Source organism: Papio anubis, chromosome 8 (assembly GCF_008728515.1).
Source record: "Papio anubis isolate 15944 chromosome 8, Panubis1.0, whole genome shotgun sequence".
NCBI lineage: Eukaryota > Metazoa > Chordata > Mammalia > Primates > Cercopithecidae > Papio > Papio anubis.
The window spans coordinates 62,238,015-62,266,004 of record NC_044983.1 but is presented as its reverse complement, the minus strand read 5'-3'; the positions used below and the strand labels follow the sequence as shown (position 1 = coordinate 62,266,004).

The 27,990-nt window shown below is 45.9% G+C and overlaps 1 protein-coding gene and 1 non-coding gene across 2 annotated transcripts; one reads left to right on the top strand and one right to left on the bottom strand.

Moving 5' to 3' along the window:
• On the bottom strand, window positions 1–27,963 carry VXN (vexin). The gene is made up of 6 exons (XM_003902821.4): window positions 27,310–27,963; window positions 23,008–23,063; window positions 12,997–13,150; window positions 8,349–8,410; window positions 4,883–4,980; window positions 1–2,632 (listed from the first exon to the last, which is right to left on the bottom strand). Exons 1-6 carry the CDS (start codon window positions 27,377–27,379, stop codon window positions 2,449–2,451), a joined length of 624 nt encoding a protein of 207 aa, XP_003902870.1. The 5' UTR covers window positions 27,380–27,963; the 3' UTR covers window positions 1–2,448.
• Window positions 17,667–17,773, top strand: LOC116268698. The gene has a single exon (XR_004175871.1). It is a non-coding gene; the product is annotated as a U6 spliceosomal RNA (small nuclear RNA).
• Window positions 27,964–27,990: the final 27 nt, after the last annotated feature.

Here is a 27,990-nt window from a genome sequence, read left to right as displayed (position 1 = left end):
TTACGGTGGTGCATTAATGTCACAAACAAAGCAGATTTTATTTTTATTTGAATTGGCCAAATAAAATGTTCTATACAAGGCAAACAGTTCAACATGAAATATTTAAATTAAAAATAAATTACTTCCATCCTATATAAATCTCTAGCTGCCACATACAAATGAAAGATATCAGTTATAAATGAAATAAATTAAAATAAATGGTTGTAAGGAGCTAGGTGTGGTGGCATGTACCTGTCATCCCAGCTTTCAGGAGACTGAGGTGGGAGGATGGATGCCTTGAACCCAAGAGTTTGAGACCAGTCTGGGCAACATAGCAAGATCCTGTCTTAAAAACAAACATCATTGTAGGATCCTCTGTTACGACCAGCATAGGTTACTGGTTTGCTCCCTAACTTGGTTCTGGACTCTAACATCTCTATTGAATAAGATTATTGAACAGTCCTTTGGGACAGCCCCTTCTTAAAAGAGCACTTGATGCCCAAGTCTCCAAATCACGTTCAGGTATGAGGATCAGGTGTTCAGAGTCTAAAACAATGGTTGAAGAGCAGAGAATGCAAGGTGGAATCCCAGAAGCCCAGGCTTCTCAGCCACCCTCTGCCTTCTTATGGTTCACCTGGAGATATGGAAACAGGGAACTCAGCAAAAAAGCATGCATAGGCACAGAGCAGCAGTCACACATAGCAGTTGAGTCTGAGACCTGTAATGTGGCCAAACACTTCTTTGTACCAACATATGGCAATTTCCAGCACTGTCTTAGGCTGAATTTACCATAGGATCTCTGGTTTCATTAAGTGAGCTAGATTAATTTAAACCTCAGAATTAGAAAACAAACCTTTGGGGGCAGAGTTTAGGCCACAGATGACAAATATACAAGGCATGTGTCAACTAATCCCTCCATGGGCAAGCATTACTAATTGACCACTGCATTCTTCTATCTCAGATTCCATCTCTACACAGCACTTCGGGCAGCCTCTACCCATCAATCATGTTTAGTGTTTGGGATGAAAATCATTTATTAACCTTGGTCCTTCTCTATGTTCTGAACTATTTTGTGTGAAGGAGTAGCTCTAACACAGGCATTGAAGCCTGACACTCACATGAGTTAGGTGCCTTAGTCTAATCATTTAACTTCTTTGAATTGGCATCCATTAAATGGATAGGGCCACCTAATAGAATTGTTAGAAAGATTAGGATGATACATGTAAATTGCCTAGTATCATGCCTGAAACATAGTAGGCATTTAATAGATGATAGCTATAATTATCATTATCATCATTATTATTATGTTATAGTTTTAAGGCTACTAATGTTGACAATGGAATTGATGATGACATTTTCATGGATAGAACAAAAGCATAGTATCATATATGAGGTTGAACCATATGAAATTGATGCTTGTTTTTGACCTACAAAAATGGCAACTTTTTCTGGTTCAAGCTAACATATAAGATATAATAATGTATTTCATTCAAATCCCTTACTTGTTCCAACATTATCAGTCTTCCCTTCAATGGTTGCCCCCAGAGACACACTCTCTCACCATTTTAAAATTTCCCCAAATCAGTTGCTAGAGAGTAGGCAAAGCAGGTAGTCCCCTGGAGAGAAGTTGAGGACCTGGTGTCTGGTTCCACTATCTGGTATCTGGTCCCGTAACCTCCAAAGGCCTCCATTTCCCCTCTGCAGATTGGGAATAATTGTGCTTTCTTCCACAGGGGTTTTGTGAAGATAAGAGATAATGGATGAGAAAGCACTTTGAAAAGTTCAAATTATTATACCAAAGCAAGGGAGTATTGATTCTACTAGACTATGCCACTTCAGAAAACATTAGCAGTCAACATTTAACTTTTAATGTTTTTCTATAGAAAAACTGCACATAAAAGAATAGAGAGTTCATGCAATCATGCCAAATGGCCATGAAAATCAACCTCGAATATACTCTCAAGTGGATATTAGAACTACTAACTTAATATATAGTGCTTTGTCCTTGAAACTTATACCTTGTCAAGGTGAAGTAAATGCAGTAATGGAAACAGTAAGAACCATTGTGTTTACAAGTGCCTCAAAGTCAATTTACACTAGAAAATCACACACTTTAGAGCAACTCACAAGGAAGACAGAGGAATTGCTTTTTTCCTTCCTTGGAGGTCTTTAAAATGAGCTGAGAAAGTTTAATTTTTTGCTTAAAGATAGAGATACCAACTTTATGACCTCCCAAAGTCACTTTCAGACCAATGGCTTTAGCAGTTCTAAGAAGGGACAGTTTTATATTTTGCCTTCGAGGGACATTTCTTTCCTGTGCTCTATCCCAGGGTGATCAATGAGTGAGGGAGGATAATGGGTTTGGACCAGCTACTAGCAGAGGTGTGTGTGGCTCAGTTCCAATCCTGAAGTGTTTTCCTCTTGTTCAGGGAACCTCGGCCAAAACAGGGCACCTGAAGAGGGTCACCTTTAGTCGGCCTCAAAGGCGCTGTTGGTGGCTCCCACATATTCAGACTTCTTCTTGTGCCTTGTCCACATTTTCCGGAGGATGCCGGGGACCCCGCAGGAAGCACTGCCCGTCAGTGGTAGAGAGGCTTCCACTCCTTGGGGAAGGGCTGGATACTCTTCAGTCATCTTCTTGAGATGTCTGGATCTAAAGAAAAGCCAGGAGTGGGTGGGGACGGTGGTCTGCTCACAAGCCAGACTTCATTTTTGCCCTAGAGAAGAGTGGCCAGAGCTCTATCTCCTCTGCTCCTCCTCTGTGACCAGGATCCACATAGCTGTAAGGTCACTGTAGGGACCCTCACAGGAACGGCTTCTCCTGGGGAAAGCTTCCCATGGTGTGAATGGAGGAGGTGGCCCTGGACACACTGGTTCAAGGATTTCAAGTTCTGCTCCTGTCCCCCTGCTCTGGGTCTGGTCTTGCCAAAGGCTCTGCATCCCTACCTCTCCAGCCTCTATGTGAACAAACTTGCTGGAAAGGACAGGTCCCCAAGCAGCAGTTATTGAAAAAGCATGAAGTCTGGGATGGGTTCCTGCTTCCCATCTGCTGTGTGACCTCAGGCAAGCGACTTAACCTTTACCAGCCTCAATTTCTTCATGTGCAAAATGGGGATAATCTCATCTAACTCAAGGGGCTTTTTGGAGGAGGAAAATGAGAGAGTGAAGCATCTGGCACATTGTGGGCCTCAATATGTGTTCATTCCCTACACCCTTCTCCCCTTAGGTGAAAGAAATGGTGGCCTTACTTTTCTTTTCTGCAACCAGGGTCCAGGAACAACTTGAAATGACAATGATTGAGTTTAGAGAGAAGGGAGCCATTTAGAACCCTTTGCAATGCAGCCATGTGGACTGAAAGGGTGGCCTCTGTCACGGCACAGTGAAGTTTTTGCTTGTTTACACCAGCAGTCAGCAACAGTCGTTGCCACTTAAATATTGTACCTCATTAAGATAAAATAAATATGATCCAATCTTTTTGGATATTTATTGGATATAATAGAATCAAAGAAAAAATTTTTTTGTTTTCTGCAATTAAGTCCCCATACATTGAGTGACACATGACTTGGTTTTTATAATTCTTTCTAGCCAACCTTCTGTCACTCAGATGTGCTCCTCACTAGCCTGTTCTTGCTCTGACCTCCCATTGCTTTCAAAGTGTGCAGTGCTCAGGCTGACGGTGTAGTCTGCAGCCCCACCTGCGTGCATCCAACATGTTTCCAGGTGCATGGCTTCCCAACTACTAGATGAATTTCCTGAAACACGTTGACAACAGTTTGTACTAAGCTCTCCACACATTATCTCTTTCAATTCTCAGGCCGGGTGCGGAAGCTCATGCCTGTAATTCCAGCACTTTGGGAGATCAAGGCAGGTGGATCACTTGAGGTCAGGAGTTTGAGACCAGCCTGGCCAACGTGGCGAAAACCCATCTCTACTAAAAATACAAAAATTGTCTGGGCATGGTGGTGGCCATCTGTAGTCCCAGCTACTTGGGAGGCTGAGGCTGGAGAATTGGTTGAATACCGGAGGCGGAGGTTACAGTGAGCCAAAATTGCGCCACTGCACTCCAGCCTGGTGACAGAGCGAGACTCCCTCTCAAAACAAAACAAAACAAAACAAAAACCAAAAAATTAATTCTCACCACAACCCCCTAAGATGGGTACTCCCTGTGATTCCTGTTTTACGTTTTTGTTTTTGAACGGATGGGGACAGGAAGGCTGAATAACTTGCCTGAAGTCATGGTGGGTTGGTGGCAGTTCCAGGCTAGAAAGCAGATCTGAGAAAAGAACCTAACCCTTTGCCACCCTGAAATGCCTGTAGTGTGGAGGACGTAGTCCGGGGCATACAGGTATGTGCTGAATCGAGTTGAAGACTCACTGTCTTGGTGCAAGGCAGAAGGCAGTGTCACTGAGGGGTGTTGGGGTTATCCACTCCTGCCTCCCTAGCTGCTGGTTCTGGATGAAAGCGAGTAGTCACACTGCAGTTGCAAGTGTGGTTTGAAACCTCTGTACTTGACACACTTCTTAACTGGTGGGCAGGGGACCCTGAACTTACTCATGAGACATTTCTGATGCCCACATGCTTATGGGAGGTTCTGAATATGGCTCGTGATTACATTCATCTAATTAACCAAAAAACCTCCCAAATGACTTCTCCAAGCCTAAAGAGTGGCGTTAATGAAGTGGAAACCATGAAAAACTCTCCCATTTAATCCTACGGAAACAGTTGATGAGGCACTGCAGAGACCCAGGATTATTGGCCTCATTAAAAGGTAACTTGCAGCTGGCATGGGTTTGTGTCAGCCTCTCCAGGGTCTGTCAGCCAGGCGGCCTGGTGCTCTTCTGGGGAAGGAAGGATCAGGACAGTGGGAGGGCACAGGCGGTGGGGCCAGAGACGCAGCACTTACCCTCTCATCAGAACAGCTCCCTTCTCTGTGCCCATGACTGTCGCCTCCAACGAGGCAGAGGTCGGAGTTTTCACTGAGATCCGGGGCACTGGCGGAATCTGCCATGAGGAAGCGGAAGGGAGTGTGAGGATGCATCTGCCTTCCCACTCTGGCCCTGACTGAGGCCGTCTGCAAGTGGGGATGACTGAATGGAACCACCACCGCCCGGGCATAGTCCTCATCATTCAGCAGGTGTGGGACTGCCTGGGAGGGCTTGATAAACAGTGCCGGGCCCCACCACCCCAGCTTCCGAGTCCGTGGGTCTGCTGTGGGCCTGAGAATCTGCATTGCTAACAATTCCCCAGATGCTGCTGGTGCTGCTAGTCCTGGGACTCCACTTTGAGCCACTGACCTAGAGAAACTCAGGAGAGAGAAACAAGAAACTGGAGACAGCGCAGCTCAGTCTTATGTGGCAACTGCCACCCTCACACTTCCATCATCACTGGTGTCCAATTTGTTACTAAATTCTGCAGATTCTTGCTTTGATTAGGCTGCGTAGGGTAGGGCCAGCCCAGCCTCTCCGTTTCCTCTGCTGCAGCCTTCAAGCGACGGTGACCTCGGACCTCCTTGCTTCCAAGCAGATCCACCACATTCCTCATGCCCCTCCTTGGGCTCTAGAAGCATAAGTCACCCCCACCCCCGCCCAACCACCTTGCAGGGCAGATCGACTCTGCAGCTGTTCCTCCAGGCTCCTCAGCACAGGACGTCCTCATCTATGCAGCTCGGCCTCCCATTGGTCCCTGTGTGTGTCAGTAGCTCCACTGCCAGCAGCAGGTGCTCCCTTCTCTGATGCTCACACAGCGGCACCTCCTCCTTCACCCTCTGGCTCTAGGCCTCATCTGTCTCCCCTTCAAGGCTGCTTCCTCCAGGAAGCCTTCCCTGAGGCTGGTGGCCCACGGTGATCTTTCTCTGTCCTCAGATCCCCACAGCACTGAGTGTCTATGTGGGTAGCAGGGTCTGGGACTGGACTACTTGGCAGCCCTCCTCACCCGTCCCAAAGAGTGGACAAGTACTCAGGAACATAGAGAGTTAACTGAAAATTAACCAGTGGCCTAACTAGGGCTAAGTCCAGAGGCCGCTTGGACAATAGACACACTCTGTGCTGTGTTCTTCCCCCTAAGCCCTATCCAAGGCTTCAAGTCACCACATTCCTAAAATCGCTGGGAAATTCCCGGTCAAGGGCACTTTCTTCATCCCTCCTCCTGCCCCAAGCTGGCTGACTGCGGGCAGAGCTGCTGCCACCTGGTGTCCATCTGAACGCTTCCTTCCCGTTAAGCCATGGGCCGGTGAACTCCCACACCCCTCATCTCTGGGTGAAAGGCCTTGTTCCCACTCTTTTCCCCTGTCCTTAGGCCAGTCTCACCCAGCACACTTCAGCACTGACTGGGATTTAGCTGTGTGAGCCCTGGATTGCTCTCCCATGCTGGGGTCACGGATGTCTGATAAGCTGTGGGACCCCAGCCCCAACTGTCTCCAGGCCCGAGGAAGGGTCTGTTGTGCTGCCTCCTCTTCCTCTTCATTCTTTTTTTTTTTTTTGAAACTGAGTTTCGCTCATGTTGTCCAGGCTGGAGTGCAGTGGCAGATTTTGGCTCACTGCCAACTCTGCCTCCCAGGTTCAAGTGATTCTCCTGCCTCAGCCCCCCAAGTAGCTGCGATTACAGGCATGGCTCACCACGCCTGGCTAATTTTTGTATTTTTAGTAGAGATAGGGTTTCGCCATGTTGGCCAGGCTGGTCTCAAACTCTTGATCTCAGGTGACCACCTGCCTCCGCCTCCCAAAGTGCTGGGATTACAGGTGTGAGCCACTGTGCCTGGCCTCTTCCTCTTCATTGTTATTCCCTCCCTTTGTAACTATATCCCCATCACCACCCTATACCCTCCCAGCATCCTCTGGACTCCTGCTGTCACTGCCTTTCTGCCAAGGACACTGTCTGAGGCCAGCTTAAGGGCTGGGGCCAGTCAGCCCAAGATCATGGCTACCTGCCTCCTCTTGACCTTGCTTTTTGTCTGGCTCAGGTGAGGGCAGCTGTTGGAACTGTCACAGCCTGATAATCTTCCCTCGACGTCAACCGCCCAGACCTCCTGGTTTCCCCTGAGTACCAGGTTGGGAAGAGGAAACAGCCCTGTGTGTGGTTTTCCTAGAATAGCAATAACCTAAATGAGATTCCCTGGATTAGATCTCCTGCCCAGACCAGGAGCGAAGCAATCTCTGTCCAATTTGTTTGTGACGATGAGGGCCTGGCACAATAACTTGGGTCTCTTCTCGTTCTCACATTGCACCACCTACGGATCTTGAGAGCGGATATTCAAAGAGTCTAGGATGCCTGAGCTGACCTCACTTCCAGCCACTGCTGACTCTGCTAACCAAGAGGGAACCCAACATTCATGCCTAGAGATGAGAGAGATGTACTGATAGGCCTGGAGATGTGCCACTCCATCTCCTTCAAGGAAGGACAGCTGCCCAGCTGTGGGAGGGAGGACAGCAGGGTGGGTAGCAGAAAGCTCTTAATTCCTTCAGGTGGGCTTGGCTGTAGAGGGCCACCTTGTTAAGGTTACACCCTTCCTGGCACAGCCCACATGCCTTGATGGAGTGAGAAGGGAACATAAAAGCTTGGTCATTTTGGCCTGACTCAGACCAGTCTGAGTGGGTCCGGACCTCCCCACAAGGTGTTGAAGCCCTAGTCCTAGATGTGATGGTATTGTGAGCAGGGGCTTTGGGAGGTGATTAGGTTTAGATGAGGTCGTGAAGGTAGAGATCCTATGATAGGATCAGTGCCCTTATAAGAAAAGGAAGAGATGTCAGGGATCTCCCTCTCCCCACATGCACAGAGGGAAGGCCATGTGAACCCACAGTGAGAAGGTGGCCATCTGCAAGCCAGAAAGAAAGCCCTCACCAGATACTGAATCTGCTGGCATCTTGATCTTGGACTTCCCAGCCTCCTGAACTGTGAGCAGTTGTTGTTTTAGCCATCCAGTCTATGGTATTTTCTTACAGCAGCCTGTGCTAACTAAGACAGTGGTGTCTGGTGTTTCATAGCACATGACAACCTCATATCTCTTTTCCCCTGTGACTGTGCTTGGGAATTAGTCAGGCATTTCTACCTGGCAGGGTCCTGTGATAGAAACCAGCCCATCCCGCCCCCACCCCCACCATGTGTAAGATGTCTATTGGATAATAACTTCTTTTGTTTGCCTAAGAGCTGAATTTCTTACAAGAAAGAGAGAAGCAGCCAGGGATGTTCCACAAGGGCACAAATTAGAGCCAACTGAGAGCTTTTAGGAGCAAAGAACAGCCAGTTATGCTTTTCTAATAATCCTCAGGCCTGGAACAAAGAACACTGAGTCTCTCTTCATGGCACAGGAGAATTAGACATGACCAGAAGCTTAATGCACAACAGATACAACTAAGCAGGCTTATTCTACTTACCAGAGATTTTCCATATGCTCGATTCCCACACAGATTTGATGTTTTGGGTTCAGAAATCCCCACTGCAACATTGAACAGAGGAGATATTACTCAGTGGTACTCTGTGTTCTGCCTCCCCCTGGCTCTGCATCAATTACCTTGTTAGCCAATCAGCCATGGCAGGGAATTTCTAAAGGCCTTTGTACCAAGCAGCAAAACCGGGCAGGAGGGTCAGGCCATGAGGCAACTGTCACTCTTCTAGGGGAGCTGGAACTAAGGCCTAAATAAGATCAGTGTGTCTATGTACGTTCATTAACTGTAACAAACATATCCCTCTGGTGGAGGCTGTTGATGGGTAGAGGCTGTGCTTGTGTGTGTGGGGAGGCTGTGCTTGTGTGTGGGGGCAGGAGGTATATGGGAAACCTCTACCTTCAGCTCAATTTTGCTGTATACCTAAAACTGCTGTACAATTAAAGTCTATTTAAAAATAAGATCACACGTGTGGATCATTTAGCACTATGTCTGCATGCAGTAGGTGCTCAGAATGTGCCTTCAGCTCTTCCTTCCTTCCCAAGGCCTCAGATCACAAGACGTTAAAGAGGTTCTCAGAGTTAAGTCTTTATCGCTGGGATCAGTTATTTAACACGGTGCTCTGGATACCCCTCTGAAAATGGGCAGAGAACACTTCACGCGCGTGCTGGGAAGGGAGTGCAGCCGCATAACATGGAAGGACCGGAGTGTATCAGATCAGAATCGTGGGACGCTAGCTTTACGAGAGGTATGGGTGGAGAACCTTGGAGAACCTTCTTTCTAATGCCTTTATTCCTGATGCCCCAACCTAATTCTGAGTAGGTTTTGCCCTGAAGCTTCTGAGGATTCAGGTGTTGAGCTGAGGTAGCTGACAAAACATAGGGGAAAGCTGGCTTTCAGCACAGGTCTCTCTGGGGCAGGTGTCCCAGGACAAGTCCCATCTGACTGTACTACAGAATCTAGAAATAACTCCCCTCCCACAAGAAAATACCTTAATGCAAATGAAATCAAGTATTACAAGACTACCAAGATTAAACCATAATGAATGGAGCCCTGGCACAACTAATAATAATAGCAGCTCACATTTTTGTCTGCATGCCAGGCACTGTGCTGAACATAAACCGTAAAAGTATTATCTCATTTAATCCTCACCACAACCTTTCTTTTCTTTTCTTTTGAGACAGGGTCTCACTCTGTCATCCAGGCTGGAGTGCGGTGGCATGCGCAATCTCTAGCTCACTGCAGCCTTGACCTCCTGGGCTCAATCAATTCTCCTACCTCAGCTTCCGGAGTAGCTGGGACCACAGGTGCACACCACCACGCCTGGCTAATTTTTGTTTGTGGAGATAGGGTTTCGCCATGTTGCCCAGGCTGGTCTGGACTAGTCTGTACTTTCCAGTCAAGGAAACGAGGCTTTAGAGATACATAACAGTTATGATAAAGCCAGGTAAGGGTGATTTAGGGAGTAGCGAACTGACTTTGGGTGGTCTTTCAGGGTTAAGGAGGCTTGACTGAGGGACCCTCTACCCTGGCTAGGAGAAAGCGGAATTTGCGAGGTGGAGAGACACAGGGAAGGCAATCTGCAGAGAGAACAGTGTCAGGGAAAGTCCTGGGAAGCAGGATATCATGGAGCTGTCACAGAACTACTCCGCGGCTCAGGGCTGTTCTACATGATAGAACGGTGAGGACAGGGGTGTCATAGGAGGTAGCCTTGGAGAGGTCAGTGTGGTCTGGAGGGCAGAGGCCAGGAGCGGACACAGTACTTAAAGCTGAGGGCGCACAGGGGCAGATTTCTGCTCTCAAGTGGACCTCTCTGGTAGCCTGGTGGGAGGGGCTGGAGGCTGGGCCCTTCACTGATGACGTTCTCTACACAGTCGAGATGAAGGGAGGCGGAGCCAGGGTAGCTCAAGGTAGGGATCAAGAGGGCTAGGAGAGAAATACCTAGGAGTTGATGCTGTCAGTGTTTCATGTCGAAGGGGTGGGGAGGACAAGGTGGCATTAGGGAAAACATCCTGGGGACTTGCTGGGATGAAGGATAATAGCCCCCACTGAGAAAGGAGGAAAGACTTGAACAAGTTGGTTCTGAGGTGCCTGAGGACATCTCAGAAGAAGTCCTGGAGGCAGCTAATTCTCCCAGGCCCAGGCCTGGGGACTGCCCCATTTCCAGGCACCTGAGAGTTTCTCAGTCAGGTCTCTGCATTCAGAGTTCCTACAATTCCCAAGATTCCCCGGAGCATCTTTCTCCCAGGTGAGACAGCTACTGCGTCCAGGTGCCGTCTATGGCTCAGGAAAAAAGCAGTTCCAAAATCTGAGCTCCCTGGAGACAGGCACCTTTCTTGACAGGAGGATGGTCTGGCTTTGACTCAGAAACATTCCCTCCCTCCCACCCACTCTGGAATCTATCAGATTGGAGGACGTGAAGGAATTGAACCAATCCCCAGCCCAGTCTCTCTCTCTCTCTCTCTTTTTTTTTTTTTTGAAACCTCACTGGCATATTTCCTGCATGAGCTGACTGTCACGTGCTGGGCAGATTCTCTCCATATCATAACTTATTGCTCTTGTCTTTTAGAATAAAAGACTGACTCAGGCAGCTCAAGCTTCTACAAACTACTTAGAAAGGAATGAAAGTAATCCCTAAAACTAGACAGTTGGAAAGACATTCCCTGTGACGAAGAGGCACTAGCTAGGGAATCAAAAGACCTGAGATTTAATCTTGGCTCTGTTGCTTACAAGCAGTTCGACCTTGGGTAGGTCAAACAATTTCTATGGTTTCAGTTTCTTCTGGAAATTGGCAGAGGGGCAATTGCAGTAAATCAGAGGCTCTCTACATTCAGGGTGCATTACAATCACGTGGGGCGGGGGCAGTGAAGGGTGGTGGGGAGAGGGTTGTTAAAACACAGATTAATGTGCCCTAAACCTGGAGTTTCTAATTCCATAAAATTTGCATTTCCAACAATTTTCCAGGGACTGCTGCTGCTGCTCCCGGGACTCCACTTTGAGAACCATGCATTAGATCATCTCTAAATCCTTGCTGCTCAATATGTTGTGCCCAGAGCAGCAGCATCTGGAAGCTTGTTAGAAACATAAAATCTTGGGGCCTACCCAGTCCTACTATATTTGAATCTGCATAAAAACAAGATTCCTAGGTGATTCTTTTGCATATTAAAACTTGAGAAGCATGGCTCTAAACTCACTTTATGATTTTATAGAAAAGATAAATATTCTGTCTCTTCTTCTTTCCACACACACATGCACCCACCCACCCACCCACCTATATATAGACACAGAGAAAAATCTATCTCATCTTAATTTGCAAGGCAGATTGTGGTTCTCCTAATGCTTTCAAACTCTGCATACATATACGTGTATGTAACCACTTAATAGAGAATATAGCTTGATGTGTGAGTTCTTATGCAAAGGATCAGAGGAGCAGGATTAGATTCTTAGCAATCAAAGAAATCTTGGTGGCCTGGTCTAGCATCTACAAAGGGAAAACTCAAAGATGGAAGGGACTATACTCAGTAGAGTCTTATTTCAGTTCTTGTAATATACAAAATTGCCAACGCCCAAAGGCTTTCCGAAGGACACCCTGGACTTTCTATTGTGTATTTTTGGAGTTAAAATATGAATAACTTTAGGTTGTGGGCATAACAGAAATAACCTAAACCAGCAATTAAAGGCAAAATACCATCATAGACTTGGGTGGGCTAAAGGCAGATTCCTGGTTAGCTGCTTGGGGTGGAAGCCATTAAAAAAAAATAGTATCTAAGGTAAAACTATAATGTTTCCAGTTTTCAAGACAAACTTACTCCTACATTCTTGTTATAGATTGTTGTTTGGGTCATTCAAATTTAGAATGGTAAGATTTTATGATGGCAGTTTATGAAGAGCCTGTACAATTTTACACACACACACACACATTCTCTCTCTCTCTCTCTCTGTCTGTGTGTGTGTGTGTGTGTGTGTGTGTTAAATAAATTATGTGAGCCTCCTTTGCTTCATGGGTCATGATTTTCTCTCCCCCAGAGCATTCTGATTTACACTATCTCTAGAATACAGTAGCGCCTCCTGTGGAGCAAGATGGTAGATAAGGGCCCATCTCAGTGGGTCATGCTTATAATCCCAGCACTTTGGGAGGCCTTAGCCAGTGGATCACTTGCATTCAGGAGCTCGAGACCAGCCTGGGCAATATAGCAAGACCCTGTCTTTTAAAGATAAAAAAAATTAGTTGGGCATGGTGGCTGTGCACCTGTAGTCCCAGGGAGGCTGAGGCGGGAGGAAGGCTTGAGCCCAGGGCAGTGAGCTGTGATTGCTGCCATTGTACCTGAGCCTGGGCAACACAGTGAGACCCTGTCTCAAACGAAAAAAAAAAAAAAAAGAAAAAAAGTATTTACTCATTACGTACACCTAGGAGTGATTGTTTTATAGGTAGAAGATGTGTGGGGCTAAGGTAAGGCCTGACAGCAGGTGCTTTTGTGGTGGAAACAGCATTTACTTGGGAAAGCACAGGTGCTTGGTCACCTGGCGCGACTGAGGCCGCAGCCACCGCCAACGCTGCCCTGACCTGGGCGTGTGGGTGGCTCTGAGTGGGTCCCTGCGCCCAGGGAGGTGCGGGAAGCTGGGGCCGGGACTCACGTACCGGGTCTGGCAGAGGTTTTGGTGGGGTGGGCTGTGGGCGGCCGCGCGGTCTGGAGCCTCCCGAACCTGCGGCCGTCGACCGGGTCCCTGCGGTCTCCGCGGTGGGGCAGCAGCTCCAGGGGCTGATGCGTGTACAGGTCCGACTCGATCACCACCTGCCGGGCGGGGGAAGCGCGGTTAGCCCACTCCTCTGCTCGGGCCTCGGGACCCACGGCCCCCAGGGCGGGAGCTTTGCAGATGGAGTTTCTTGATCCTTCCTGACTCCAGTGAATTCTAGTAGCAGCGACAAAACCTGGGCAGGAAACCGGCCAGAAGTGGCTGCTTTATTTGACTTCAGACTGCCAAATGGTGCCATGGTGCAAGCAAATGAGGGTTCTGGAGGGGGCAGGGGTGTTCCTCAACAGCAAGCCCTTCACAGAGTTAGGAGCCTGGGCCATCAGGCCAGAGATCTGGGCAGGTCAGCTGCCCCGTCGCCTGACATGTTTTGACAATAGGACAGGCCTTGAAACGAGGGCAGTTCTGGAGATCGAGGTCTTCCAGTCTTTGTAGCTGAGTGGACAACACCCTTGTTCATGCAGAGGACAACTTTTTGGATGCTCTAGCAGAGCGAAGACCTAGGGAGAGGGCTCAGGCCCAACTTAGTCTCAGATTTTTAAAAAGAAAGAAGCTGCTGGCAAAATGGAGCAGGGGGCACGGGGTGCTCTCCTACCCGCGCCCCCACTTCCCAGACCAGAGTGCCTGGGTCAGGGTGGAGCTGGGAGATGAATTTCCACTAGGTGTGGTTCTGTGCACGGAAATCTTGATAAGCCAGAACAAAGGGCCCAAAGCTAAAATGTTTTCAGTCATCACCACCTGCTGAGTAGTTATATTGGGAAGTTACTCCGTTAGAGTCCACCAAAATGGGCCTTACTTTTTGTTTTTTTTTGTTTTTTTTTGAGGTGGAGTCTCACTCTGTCACCCAGTCTGGAGTGCAGTGGTGTGATCTCAGCTCATTGCCAGCTCCGCCTCCCAGGTTCACGCCATTCTCCTGCCTCAGCCTCCCGAGTAGCTGGGACTACAGGTGCCCGCCACCACGCCTGGCTAATTTTTTATATTTTTAGTGGAGATGGGGTTTCACTGTGTTAGCCAGGATGATCTCGATCTCCTGACCTCATGATCTGCCTGCCTCGGCCTCCCAAAGTGTTGGGATTACAGGCGTGAGCCACCATGCCCGGCCGGTATTTTTTTTTTGGAAAAGAATGTAATAAAAATACTTAAATCATTGAGATAATTTAAGTGTAAAAACTTGAGACAAATAGTAGCCATTTTATCTTACTATGGAGAGTCGTGAAGGGGAATCTTGGTAGTTTGGGCTCTGATCCTGCATATTTATATATAGGCAGGACACTGGGTCATTCATTCTGGGGGTTGGGGGGGGTGGGCAGCCCTTTCATCACAGCTGTTCCTGATTTTATTTTCATTCTCTCAGCATCGCTCTCAGAGAGGAGGAGTGAGGACTGCTGCGGAGTTCTCAGACCCACTTTGTAGAAGGAGGAAGTAAGGCAGGATGTGAAGCCTGGAGTCCACAGGAAGACTGCCGCTGCCTTCCAACATTTCCTCCTCTGAAAGGGAGACAAATGTTCGCTTATCAGGAACAAGAACCACCACCTCCCCATCTCTTCTCTGCATGGTGGGGAGGGAGAATGGGGAGGGAGAGAGTGGAGTGACATTAGCTGCTCAGCCCAGCAGCCAGATGGATGTAGGAGGTTTCCTGGGGCTGGCAAGGAGGCCAGCTATTTCCCAGGTTGTGACTGGGGACATGCCTCCTCCAGCCCACCAAAGCATGCCAGTAGCAGGAAAGGAAAGAGGAGAAGGGCCCAGCTCTGAGCCTTCCTGTTTCTTAGCTGGGCCTGATACTTGGTTCTCATTTTCCACAATAAGAGAGGCTCTGAGATGGCTGCAGCTCAGTGGGTTAGGCCCGTCCCAGGAAACAGACAGCTAAATGGATGCATGTGGCCTCCTGAAAGGCTCCTGGCAGCCTGGTTTATTTTCTGGTCTATAGGACACAGTCTGAGTTTGCTGCTGGTGGTCTTAGAACACACTGGTCTGAGAGGAGGCTTTTTAGCATCCTGAGTTTAGGAGCAAGATTAGAGAATTAGGATGGTGGTATGGGATGTTAATGAGCAGGGAGGAGGAGAGATAAGGGTTGAATGCTGAAAGTTTCCTTTTCTTGGCCAGCAAACTGTTAGCTGAAGTCGGGGAATGTACTAGAGTAACAAGCGTTACCACAATAAAGTAATACTCCCTTGCTGGTCATAGAGAGGTCAAGGTAGGAAAAGCAGAAGACACGAGCTAACACACAAGCCTCAGGATCCCATCCGCTGACATCTTTGATTCACACTTCTGCTTATTTTTTGCCTAGATTGCTGATAGGCAGTTAGAAAGACAGTCAAGAAGACCGAGATAATAGAGAATCACAATGCTTTGGGGCTGAGGGGATCCACAGAAATGTTCTAGCCCAATTCTAGCCTAATTTTATACATAGGGAAACTGAGGCCAAGAGAGGCCATGTGTCTTACTCAAGACCACAGAACTGTAAGGGACAGAGCCGGGATGAGAACCATGGTTTCATGCCTCCTAAGTGCGTGTTCTTGGTAAACCCATAGAAGTGCCTACATTCAGGCTGGGCGCAGTGGCTCATGCCTGTAATCCCAGCACTTTGGGAGGATGAGGTGGCAGATGGCTTGAGCCCAGGAGTTCAAGACCTGGGCAACATGGCAAAACCCTGTCTCTACAAAAAAAAAACCACAAAAACGAGCTGGGTGTGGTGCCACGTGCCTGTGGTCTCACCTACTTGGGAGGCTGAAATGGGAGGATCGCCTGAGCCCAGGAGGTTGCGGCTGTAGTGAGCTCTGACCATCCCACTGCATTCCAGCCTGGGGGACAGAGTGAGACCCTGTCTTAAAAAAAAAAGAGGCCGGGCGCGGTGGCTCACGCCTGTAATCCCAGCACTTTGGGAGGCCGAGGCAGGAGAATGGCGTGAACCCGGGAGGCGGAGCTTGCAGTGAGCCGAGATTGCGCCACTGCACTCCAGCCTGGGGCACAGAGCGAGACTCTGTCTAAAAAAAAAAAAAAAAAAAAAAGAAAGGGCCTACATCCAGATAGGAATTTTCAAGTGCAAGTGCAATTGGTTGCTCTGTGCATTTCTTTTCTTTTTTCTTTCTTTCTTTCTTTTTTTTTTTTTTTTTTTTTTTAATTTTGAGACGGAGTCTCACTCTGTCACCCAGGTTGGAGTACAGTGTGGCATGATCTTGGCTCACTGCAACCTCTGCCTCCCGGGTTCAAGCAATTCTCCTGCCTCAGCCTCTCAAGTAGCTGGGACTACAGGCACGTGCCACCATGCCCGGCTAATTTTTGTATTTTTAGTAGAGACGGGGTTTCACCATGTTGGTCAGGCTGAGCTCGAACTCCGATATCAGGTGATCCACCTGCCTCGGCCTCCCAAAGTGCTGGGATTATGGGTGCGAGCCACCGTGCCCGGCACTCTGTGCATTTCAAAAAATCAGGAGAACCCCACAAATATTTCTCCTCACAAGCTTGAAATCTGGGAAGAATGTGACCTTTGCAATCTCATTTATCCATCTTTCTGATGGCTGACCGCCTTCTTATTCTGAAGGGGCCACAAATCTCCATCGTCGTCGCTCCATGCCAGAAGGCTTAACTGACCCACATCTTTGTGTAAGTTTATCCCCTTGAGCTACTCCTATGATAGTGGGCATTGGGATGATCAAAATGTCAATAAAATTGTCTAAGAATTAAATTAAAGACTGGAGAGACCGTCTAGAGAAGGAACAGTGTGAGGCTTTGCCTTGAATTTGGAAGAAATACAATTCAAGAAGAGTGAGAGAGGAAGGAAAGCTGACATTAAGCATCGCTCGGGGAGGAAAGAGATATTTGAGAAGAAGGAACCTGACCTCCATCCACATGGTAGTCTAAGGGATGAGAAGAGACACAAATACAAATTTGAGGCCATAGGAAGTTGTAAATATGGGTACAGTTGCAAAATAAGAATTATTTTCCTCATCAAGATAACCAGTCACAATTGCTTTTAGATCACCAAGTTGGAGAAGACAAAGACTCAAAGGGAAGCCAAGGATCAGTTGGTTAGGGACACAAGAGACCAGAGACAATTCTTTCCTTTTTGGGATTCACTTTTCCCATCTGCAAAAGGAGGAGGTGGACTAAGAGACATTGCCTGTCTTCTAATTTGAATGGTCTGTATGACTGGGGCTGAGTTTTACAAGCAGAGGCTGGGCTAAGCTAACTGTTAGGGGAAATCAGAAATTCAGAGGAAAGTGCAAAAGGCCAGAGAGCACTCCTGCGCTGTCCACCTGGAGGAAGACTGAATATGGGAAGACAAGAGCCAAACTTCTTGACCAAAAGACTGAAAGATCTGTGGTGAAACTTTCTTAAACTCCAAATTACCCACGGACAGCTCCTTCTCTTTCAATTTTTGGGAATACCTCACCCACTGCTCCTTGAAAGTTGGGAGCATTTTCCTTCTAGACTTTGGGATTGAATTTTCAGGGACCATGAGAAGGATCAGAATCAGTTTCCCTATAATCAAATTTTCCATCCATTAGAAACCCTTCTCTTTCTTAACATACAACAGGTTCTCGAAAAAGGCATATAGTGCTTGCTTCAGCAACACATACACTAAAATGGAAATGATACAGAGAAGAGTACCATGGCCACTGTGCAAGGGTAACACACAAATTCATGAAGTATTCCTTATTTTTACTACACGGCCATAGAAAAGAACAAAATTGGCTGGGCGTGGTGGCTCACACCTGTAATCCCAGCACTCTGGGAGGTCGAGGCGGGCAGATCATTTGAGGTCAGGAGTTTGGGACCAGCCTGACCAACATGGTGAAACCCCATCTCTACTAAAAATACAAAAAAAATTAGCCAGGCATGATGGCGGGCACCTGTAGTCCCAGCTACTCAGAGTCTGAGGCAGGAGAATCGCTTGAACCTAGGAGGTGGAGGTTGCAGTGAGCTGAGATCACGCCATTGCACTCCTGCCTGGGCGACGGAGTGAGATTGTCTCTCAAAAACAAAAAAACAAAACAAAAAAACCCAATAAAACAAACAAAAAATCACATCCTTTGCATCAACGTGGATGCAATGCAGCTGGAGGATATTATCCTAAGCAAAATAACACAGAAACTGAAAACTGTATACTGCATGCACTCACTTTTAAGTGGGAGCTAAATATTGGGTACACGCAGACACAAAGATGGAACTAATAGACACTGGGAACTCCAAAAAGGAGGAGAAAGGGAAGGGGGAAAGGGTGGAAACACTACCTATTGGGTATTATGTTCACTACTTAGGCGATGCTATCATTAGAAGCCCAAATCTCAGCATCATGCAATATACTTATGTAAAAAACCTGCGCACATACCCCCTAAATCTAAAATAAGGAAAAGGCATATAACTGAGAGAAATATAGGCAAAAGACATGAGTAAGAAACCTGTAGGGAAAAAAATGTTGAAATGATCAATACATCTATGAAAAGACAAAGAATCACATCAATAATTATAGAAGTACAAATTAAACAGGATATGTTTACCTATCTGATTGTCAAAGACTAACAACATTGATGCCACATAGTATAGGCTCAGCTGTTCTGGAAAAGCTGTTTTAAAACGTAATTGCTAGGAATTTGTCAATGGCTATAAAATTGTTTCAATGTTTATCTCCTTTGGCCTAGGATTTTCATATCTATAAATTTATCCTCAGAATCATTTAAGAACATAAAAATATGTTCAAGAATTTGTTGTGGCATTATTTAATAGAAAAAAATGGGGAACCCTATTTATTGATAATTTGGTTAAATAATGAATCTAGAAAACTTCAGGTTTGGTTGGGTAAAACAAATTATAGCGCATTCATACAATGTTGTATTATACAGCCGCTATAAAGAATGAGGTAGGCCAGGCATAGTGGGTCAGGCCTGCAATCTCCGCACTTTGGGAGGCTGAGACACTAGGTTTGCTTGAGTCCAAGAGTTCAACACCAGCCTGGGCAACATGACAAAACCCTATCAAAAATAATAATAGTAATAATAATAAATAAAGATTTAAAAATGTTTGTGTATATAAAAAAAGAATAAGGTAAAGCTATACGGATGAATTGGCATAGAAAGATATTCAAGATTTATTAAGAGAAAGAAGCAAATTGCAAAGCAGTACATTATCAGATAATAAGGCATAATATAGTTTAGTATATGGAAAGTTTTCACTTAAAAAAAAAACCAAACAAAAACCTGGGCAGGGCGTAGTGGCTCACGCCTGTAATCCCAGCACTTTGGGAGGCCGAGGTGGGCAGATTACCTGAGGCCACGAGTTCAAGACCAGTCTGGCCAGCATGGTGAAACTCCATCTCTACTAAAAATATTTTTAAAAATAGCTGGGCATGGTGGTGGGTGCCTCTAATACCAGCTACTCAGGAGGCTGAGGCAGAAGAATTGCTTGAACCCAGGAGACAGAGGTTTCAGTGAGCCGACATGGTGCCACTGCCTTCCAGCCTGGGCAACAGAGTGAGACTCTGTCTCAAGACAAAACAAAACAAAACAACAACAACAACAAAAAACCAAAACCAACCAAACAAACAAACAAAAAACTGGCTGGGCACTGTGGCTTACACCTGTAAATTTCAGCACTTTGGGAGGAGGCCGAGGCGGGGAGATTGCTTGAGTCCAAGAGATTGAGACTAGACTGGGTGATATAGTGAAATCCTGTCTCTACTAAAAGTACAAAAATTAGCTGGGTGTGGTGGCCCATGCCTGCAGTCCCAGATACTCGGGAGGCTAAGAAGGGAGGATCACTTGAGCCCAAGGGGGTCAAGACTGTGGTGAGCTAACACCATGCCATTGCACTCCAGCCTGGGCAACAGAGTGAGACCCTGTCTAAAAAAAAAAAAAAAAAAAAAATGCCCAATACTTATTGAATGCTTATATGTGTCAGGCTCTGGACTAAACATTTTATATGCATTAAATCATTTGCCAAAAAATGAGAAAAAAATTTACAAAAATAAATGTGGCTTTTGTTGCAGAAGAAAAAAAAATCATTTGCTCCTTTCCATGGTTCTTGAGATATGTTCTCTTATTATCCTTATTTTAATGCTAAGGAAGTTGAGTTCCACAATAGCTAAGCAACTTGCTCAGGGTCGCATAGCTAGAAATGGATAGAACTGGGATTTAAACCCAGGCCATCTGACTCTGAAGTCTACATATCTAACCCCTCTCTTCTGTAGCTTCTCAGGATTTGCTGATAGTATACAGTAGTCCCCTTTCATCTATGGTTTCAGTTACCCTTGGTCAAGTAGAGTCTGAAAATATTAAACAGAAAATTCCAGAAATATTCCATAGGTTTTAAATTTTGCACCATTTGGAAAAGTGTGATGAAATCTCACACCGATCCACATGGCCCCTCCTGGGGCATGAATCATCTCTTTGTCCAGGGTCTCCATTCTGTGGACAACCTCCACTTGCTAGTCACTTAGTAGCCATCCCGGTTATTAGATTTAAAGGACATAGTGATACAGGGTTTAGTACTATCCATGGTTTCAGGCATCCACTAGAGGTTTTGGAACATATTTCCTGCAGATAAGGGGGGACTACTGTATTGTATAAAATTTTATATAGCATATACTGCTTTTGGATATAAAAAGGTAATACATTTATATACATGTATATATTTACATGTATAGTACATGTACATGTTATATACAAACAACAGCTAGTAAAACTCCATCTCATTCAAAGGACATTAATTTTTTTTTTTTTTTTTTTGAGGCAGGATCTCACTGTTTGCCCAGGCTGGAGTACAGTAGCATGACCATGGCTTACTGTAGCCTTGAACTCCCCGGCTCACATGATCCTTCAATTTCAGCCTCCCAAGTAGCTAGGACAACAGGAGCATAGCACCATGCCTGGCTAATTTTTTTTTTTTTTTGAGATGGAGCTGCTCTGTTGCCCAGGCTGGAATGCAGTGGCACGATCTTGGCTCACTGCAACCTCTGCCTCTCAGGTTCAAGCAATTCTCCTGCCTCACCCTCCTGAGTAGCTGGGATTACAGGTATGCGCCACCATGCCCAACTAATTTTTGTATTTTTGGTAGAGATGGGGTTTCTCCATGTTGGCCAGGCTGAGCTTGAACTCCTGACCTCGGGTGATCCGCCCACCTCGGCATCCCAAAGTGCTAGGATTACAGGCCTGAGCCACTGCACCTGGCCGCCTGGATAATTTTTTGACTTTTTTTGTAGAGTCGGGGTCTCATTATGTTGCCCAGGCTGGCCTCGAATTCTTGGGCTCTAGCTAACCTCCTGCTTCAACCTCCCAAAATCCTGGGATTATAGGTGTGAGCCACAGTGCCCAGTCGAAAAACATTTTTAACGGAGAATAGGCTTTTGAAAATTGAGATACTTCAAAAATTGAAAGGCTATCCTATGAAAAATTGTCGACCGGGCGCGGTGGCTCAAGCCTGTAATCCCAGCACTTTGGGAGGCCAAGACGGGCAGATCACGAGGTCAGGAGATCGAGACCGTCCTGGCTAACACGGTGAAACCCCGTCTCTACTATAAAAATACAAAAAAACTAGCCGGGCGAGGTGGCGGGCGCCTATAGTCCCAGCTACTCGGGAGGCTGAGGCAGGAGAATGGCATGAACCCAGGAGGCAGAGCTTGCAGTGAGCCGAGATCCAGCCACTGCACTCCAGCCTGGGCGACAGAGCAAGACTCTGTCTCAAGAAAAAAAAAAAAAAGGAAAAATTGTCATAGAAATAGAAACTCCAGTACAACCAAGAGGAGACAATTCAGTTTCAACTTTAAAGCACAAAGATGTATTGACAGTTTTTATGTAAAGACATTTATATATAAAATGGGAATTGCACAGCATTATTAGGCTCTAAAGACATGTAAGCTAATTTTAGAGTAATGCATACGCATGTTAAAGCAGCAAAACATAATACAAAAAGAGGAAAGCCAATGCTGGTGATGTTGGTGGCAAATGGACAAGCACTACTGGAAACCCCCCAGTTGTTCAGAATTCCTGACAGTATGTGACAAAACTGTAAAAAGAACTAGTTTGAGCAAATCACAATTCTCTACATCTAGCACAATGTTTGTCACACACAGTAGGAATGCAAATATTTGATGAAGGAGTGGATGGATGGATGAAATTGTTCTTATCCTTTTACCTGTTTATTCTACTTTGAGGCCTATGCTCTGAGGAATTAATCCAAAAGAATAGTATTTTGGCCAGGTACAGTGGTTCATGCCTATAATCCCAGCACTTTGGGAGGCCAAGGCAGGTGGATCATGAGGTCAGGAGAGCAAGACCATCCCGGTCAACATGGTGAAACCCCGTCTCTACTAAAATACAAAAAATTAGCCGGGTGTGCTAACATGCGCCTGTGGTCCCAGCTACTTGGGAGGCTGAGACAGGGGAATCCCTTGAACCCTGGAGGCGGCGGAGGTAGCAGTGAGCCGAGATTGCGCCACTGCACTCCAGCCTGGTGACAGAGCGAGACTCCGTCTCAAAAAAAAAAAAAAAAAAAAAAAAGAATAGTATTTTATATAAATACATTCATTGATGTGCTATTAATAATAGTTAAAAAAAATGGAACATTATGAATGCCAACAATAGGAAAACACCTAGATCAGGAATGCTATGTCCATATCATGGACTCTGTTTAAACAAGAAAAAAAAATGTGTGCGTAAAACAAGGCTTACTCTCTGTGCCTGGAGAAAATGGCAGAATAAGAGGTCCAGTTCTGGGTCACTCGGTGTCTGGTTGACATTTGTCAATTATTTTGGTTAAGTGGAGAGCAGAGAGTGCAGCACCCACCACACGGAACACTGAAACCCTCCTGGCCACTGAGAGCTGGGGAGGGAGAGTGAAGAAGCCTGGCATTGCTTTTTAAATGAAAGTCAACCAAACAGCATCAAAACTAAAGTTTCCTTACATTCTTGGTCAAGAGGTGTTGAGAGCTTTTGGCTCTTCTTCTGGCTGGACTGGATACTGCAAAGACAGAGAGAAAGAAATGGTTTTAGACAACACCAGCGAGGCTGACATAGCTATAGTAACAACACTAAGAAGGCTTGAATCTCTGGCGAGGCAGGGGCATAGAGGAGGAGATGGGAAAAAGAGACAGGGTCATTGCGATCGAAGATGTTACTTGGCTTGAGTACAGAGTTCATAGCTGCATTACTCACAAGAGCTGAAGTTTGGGAACAACCCAAATGTCCACCAACAGATGAATGAATAAACAAAATATGGTGTCTATATGTGATGGAATATTACTCAGCCTTGAAAAGGAATGGAATTCTGATACATGCTACACATGGATGAACCTTGAACACATGGCACTAAGTGAAATAAGCCGGACACAAAAGGTCACATAGTCTACGATTCCTCTTAATATGGGGTTCCTAGAGTAGTCAAATTTATAGAGACAGAAAAACAAACAAAAGGACAAAAAACCAAATTTGTAGAGACAGAAAGTAGGATGGTGGTTACCAGTGGCTGGAAGAGTGGGGGAATGAGTTAGTGTTCAATGGGTTCAGAGTTTTAGTTTGGGATAATGAAGAAGCGATAGGATGGATGGGGGTGATGGTTGCATAACAATGTGAATAGACTTAATGCCACTGACCTGTACACTTAAAATAGTTTTTAAAATGGTACATTTTGTTATGCATATTTTACCAGAATTATAAAAATACTTAAAGAAATTAACCATTAAAAATGTTACTTGGTTGGGAAAACGTGTGGATTTTGTTGAAAATGGAGACACCAGGCGTCTGTTTTCCATGTTGCTGCTAGGATGATCCACCTACAACTTAAATCCCACCATGTCCCTGCCCGGCTTAGAACAGAAATGACTTCGTGTCAAATATCAGATGAGTGATAGACGAGTGCTGGCCTTGTTATCTTCTGCAAAGCCTGAGAAGCCTGCAGAAACGAATGCTGGTTAGCAGCCAGAGCTCCTGGCTCCCTCCCTTGGCTTGGTGTGAATCTGAACTTGATGCTTTGCCAGTTACCAGCTATGCGACTTGGTTAAATCTCTCTCTCTCTCAATCTCTCTCTCTCTCTGTCGCATTTTCCTCCCTTCAAGGCAGGGATCATAATGGCACCTACCTCAGAAGGCTATGGCAAAGATTAAAGGAACTCATCCTTAAAAAATCCTTGGTCTAGCACCTGATGAGGAATGAATTCCCAGGAATCAGAGGTAGTTATGATTTTCCTCTTTTTTCTGCAAGATGAGGGCAGGTGGGAGGAGTAGGTGATGGCTACAGATGATAGCATTCTGTTAAGATTTCTCTTTCTGGAACATTCCACGTTTCCTCCTGCTGTTCCCCAATTCCCCTCACCACCCCTTCCCCATTGTTGCTTATCCCAAATGAATTATTTTGAATGCTATGGTGTTGTTCACCCAGAGTTAAATCCACTGAAATAACTTCTGGCACAACTTTTTCATAAAACCACGACGTTTATCTATTGTAGTTACTGTGAATTGTGCTGATGAAATCTTTCCCTTAAAGGGCTCTCATCCTTTCAAGAAAGTAAAACCACACACATGTTCTCAGTTACAGGATTGGTCTATGTCCTGTGCCTTTCAAAATACTTAAGAAGCAACATAATATTTGCTATTGCCATATTTTGGGGAGGTTTTAAGATGGCTCAGTTAAAAAAATGCGTATGTAGATATTGAGCTGAACTCAGTATGTATGTGTTGGAAAGAGGGATGTAATACAAAAACAATAAATGTAATGATGGCTCACGTTGCACTACCCTGGGTGATGGCTTGTTTATCTCTTTTACAGCAACTTCGCAAGGTAGCTACTCTTTGTGAGCTCCCCTGCACAGATGGGGATGCCTGAGGGATAGAGGGGCCACACAGTCGATGTTGGAACAAGGCCCACACTCCTAACCACCAGGCTGCACTGCCTGTACTGCTGAGGTTGTACTGGGGAAGGTTTGGTTACTGAACATCCTTAAGCATGGCTAACCCGCAGCCATTGGGAAACGGCACACCAGGGAGGAGCCCTTGTTAGATAGAATCAAGCGACTCTATTTGTACATTTAGGGGATATGGAATGTAATGAAGAGTTATCACTCTCTCTCATGAGTGGCGACTCAAGACCTGCTAGCGCTGTCTTCTCTCATGGAGAGCCCTCTGTTTGGAGGCTTTGGAGAAGGCCAGTGAGGCCAGGCAAGAAGTGAGAAGAGGTGGACTTAATTCATCCATGATCTAATACAAAATGGCCATAATCCTTTTCTAGAGAACAGCTTCCTGAGCAGTGAAATGTCCGTGAATACCAGTGAATACTTTGTTTCATACCAGGAGGTGGCCATGAATGAAAATGACAAGGAAAAAAGATAAGATTACATATTTATCTTTGACGGATCATGTTGATTATTGTAAATACAAAATAAAATTGGAAATCACTTTGTAAGTGATGTATTTAATGGTGCTAACTACATGCCAGCTACTGTTCTAAATGCTTTATATACATACTCATTTATTCCCCATATGATCCTGGAAGATAAGTTGTTTCTCCCATTTATAGCAGTGGAAACTCAGGCCCAGAGAGGTTAAGTAGCTTGCCCAAGGTCAAACAGTGCAGAAGTGGCAGCAGCCCCTTAACCACTTGGTCTTTCACTTTTTCTCCCTTTAAAAATTTTGTAAAGGGAAATGAATGATAGAAAATAAACACATGTAACGTTTTCATATTTGCTTCCACTTTGTTTTCTTCTCATATACAAGAAACACAAAATCAGAGGCAAGGTTTTGGTTCTCTTTCTACCCTTCCCTAATTCTCCTTCCCTACCTTCCCAAGGCTACTGAGATCACTAATTTTATCTGTATCTTTCTGGTGTATGTTTTAGTATTTTTCTGTAGATACATATCCATAAACAATATATAGTATTGGTTTATATTTTCAAATTTACAGAAATGCTATCATACATATATAATTTTTCAGCCTGCGTGTTTGGCACTCAGCATTATGCTTAGATCTACCTATGTTCATATGCATACATCTAGTTTATTCCTGTTGACAATGTATAGTATTCCACAGCATGACGGCACCACATTTTAACCATTCCCCTCTTCATGGACACTTAGGTTATTTTCAGTTGTGCCCTCTTAGAACCAATGCCACTGTGAACATCCAGGGGTAAGAGGAGTTCCACCCAAAAGCGAAACTACTGATTCCCAGGGTCAACTTGGACTTGCAGCGTTTCCAGAGGGAATTCCAACTCCTGCACGTGGGCGGCAGACTCCCAGCTCTTTTCCCTCTCTCTGGATCTGGCAGTAAATGTCTAAAGCTTAATTTATGTCCTGCAGGCTGTCTCTTTGTGGCCAAACGGAATCTCTCCCTCCCCTGCTGTGCAATGGCCCTGTCGGCGGCTGACACAGGGGAAGAAAGGAATTGTTTGAATGTGGACTCACAACACCAGCAAACACCCAGCCCACTTCATTCAAGGCTGACAATGAGACCAGGGGCTAAGCCTGAGTCATGGGGATGGATGGGAGGGGGCAAGACAGGAGCGCAGGCAAAGAGCAGAGGCGGCAGGAGAGGGGGCCATGCTTAGGAGGGGGTGAGGGGACTGCCCAGGAACCAGACACTTGGACTCATCAGAACCCTCACACAAAGCCCTTAACGCCATTCACTGAGGACCACAAGAGCTTATAAAGTCAAGATTCTCGTGTCGCATTCTCTGGCAGCATGAGTCGCAGGTTAAGTTTGCGAGGTGGCCCTGGGTTCTGTGGAGAAGCCAGCCCAGGGTCAGGGCGCTCTCTGCTTCATTGGACTTCAAGCAGCCGCCGGGAGTATTTCTCCGCACATTGCATGGCACAGTTAGAAGTCATACTTTTAAGCCAGCTGTTCTCATTTCAGAACCCACTTGCTCACTGGAAAAAATGAAAGTCTCTATCTAGCTGCCCCGGGATTTTGTTTTCACCTGTGTCCGCAGCAATGGCTTGCTGTCACTTCCATTGTTGTACTGGACTGCTGGTCCTGAATTTAATGAAACAGGGAGTATTTAGCTGCTCTCGCCTTCCCCTTGATGGATTATTTCTCAGTGATTGATGTTTATCCTTGTGCCTCTTTCCCTCCTTCAAAAAATCAAATACCATCAAAACAGAGAGTCCGTCAGACCCCAGAGACCTGAGGATAAACCGTAGTAAGGCAGCATGTGACTGTCCTTCCCCTCCTGCCTAATATGCCACGTTAAGGAAACGGTCAAGGGCAATTTCACTCACCCTTGGAAGGAATCACGGTGGTGAAAACTTCTATGTTCTCGTCACTGCAGCTGTAAATCTGATGCATCATTTCAGCCTTCTCTTCCCGAAGTGCCTGGCAACTGGAGGCCTCTGTCTCTGGACCCCTAGTCGCGAGGCATCCTAATCCAGTCTGGCTCAGGGATCATTGTGCGGGTCCACAAAAGACAGGCTGGTGCTGTGAGCTCATCTCGTTCCAGTCTTCACTGCAACATTTTCTAAACCCATCTGTCCTTTTTTTTTTTTTTTTTTTTAAATGAATCCTATTATTGCAAACCTTTGATTGAGCCTGGAGGCTTCAATCCCCTCCCAGCTAGGATGTATTTAACATTTTTATTTCGCGGTGTCTGCCGCAGTGAATTTGGAAGTCTTTTGTGAGGTGACGATGAAGTGAAATCGCCTACTCCGTTAGCGCCAAGCTTGGCTGGAGAATTTCCACCAAAAAGGAAACGTGAATTTTGGTACCAGCAATTCCCTTTCTCATTTCAGAAATGAAGGGGTTTTTTTTTTCTCCCCTCCAGGAGAACGGGATATTCAGTCATGTGCTAACTTGGCTCCCTTAGAAGTTTCTATTTTAAACAAAAGGACTGTTTCTCCAGAGTTGTTTTCCCCTCATGCCACTACATGACAAGGCTGACATTTCTCAAGGGTCGTGTGTTTGGT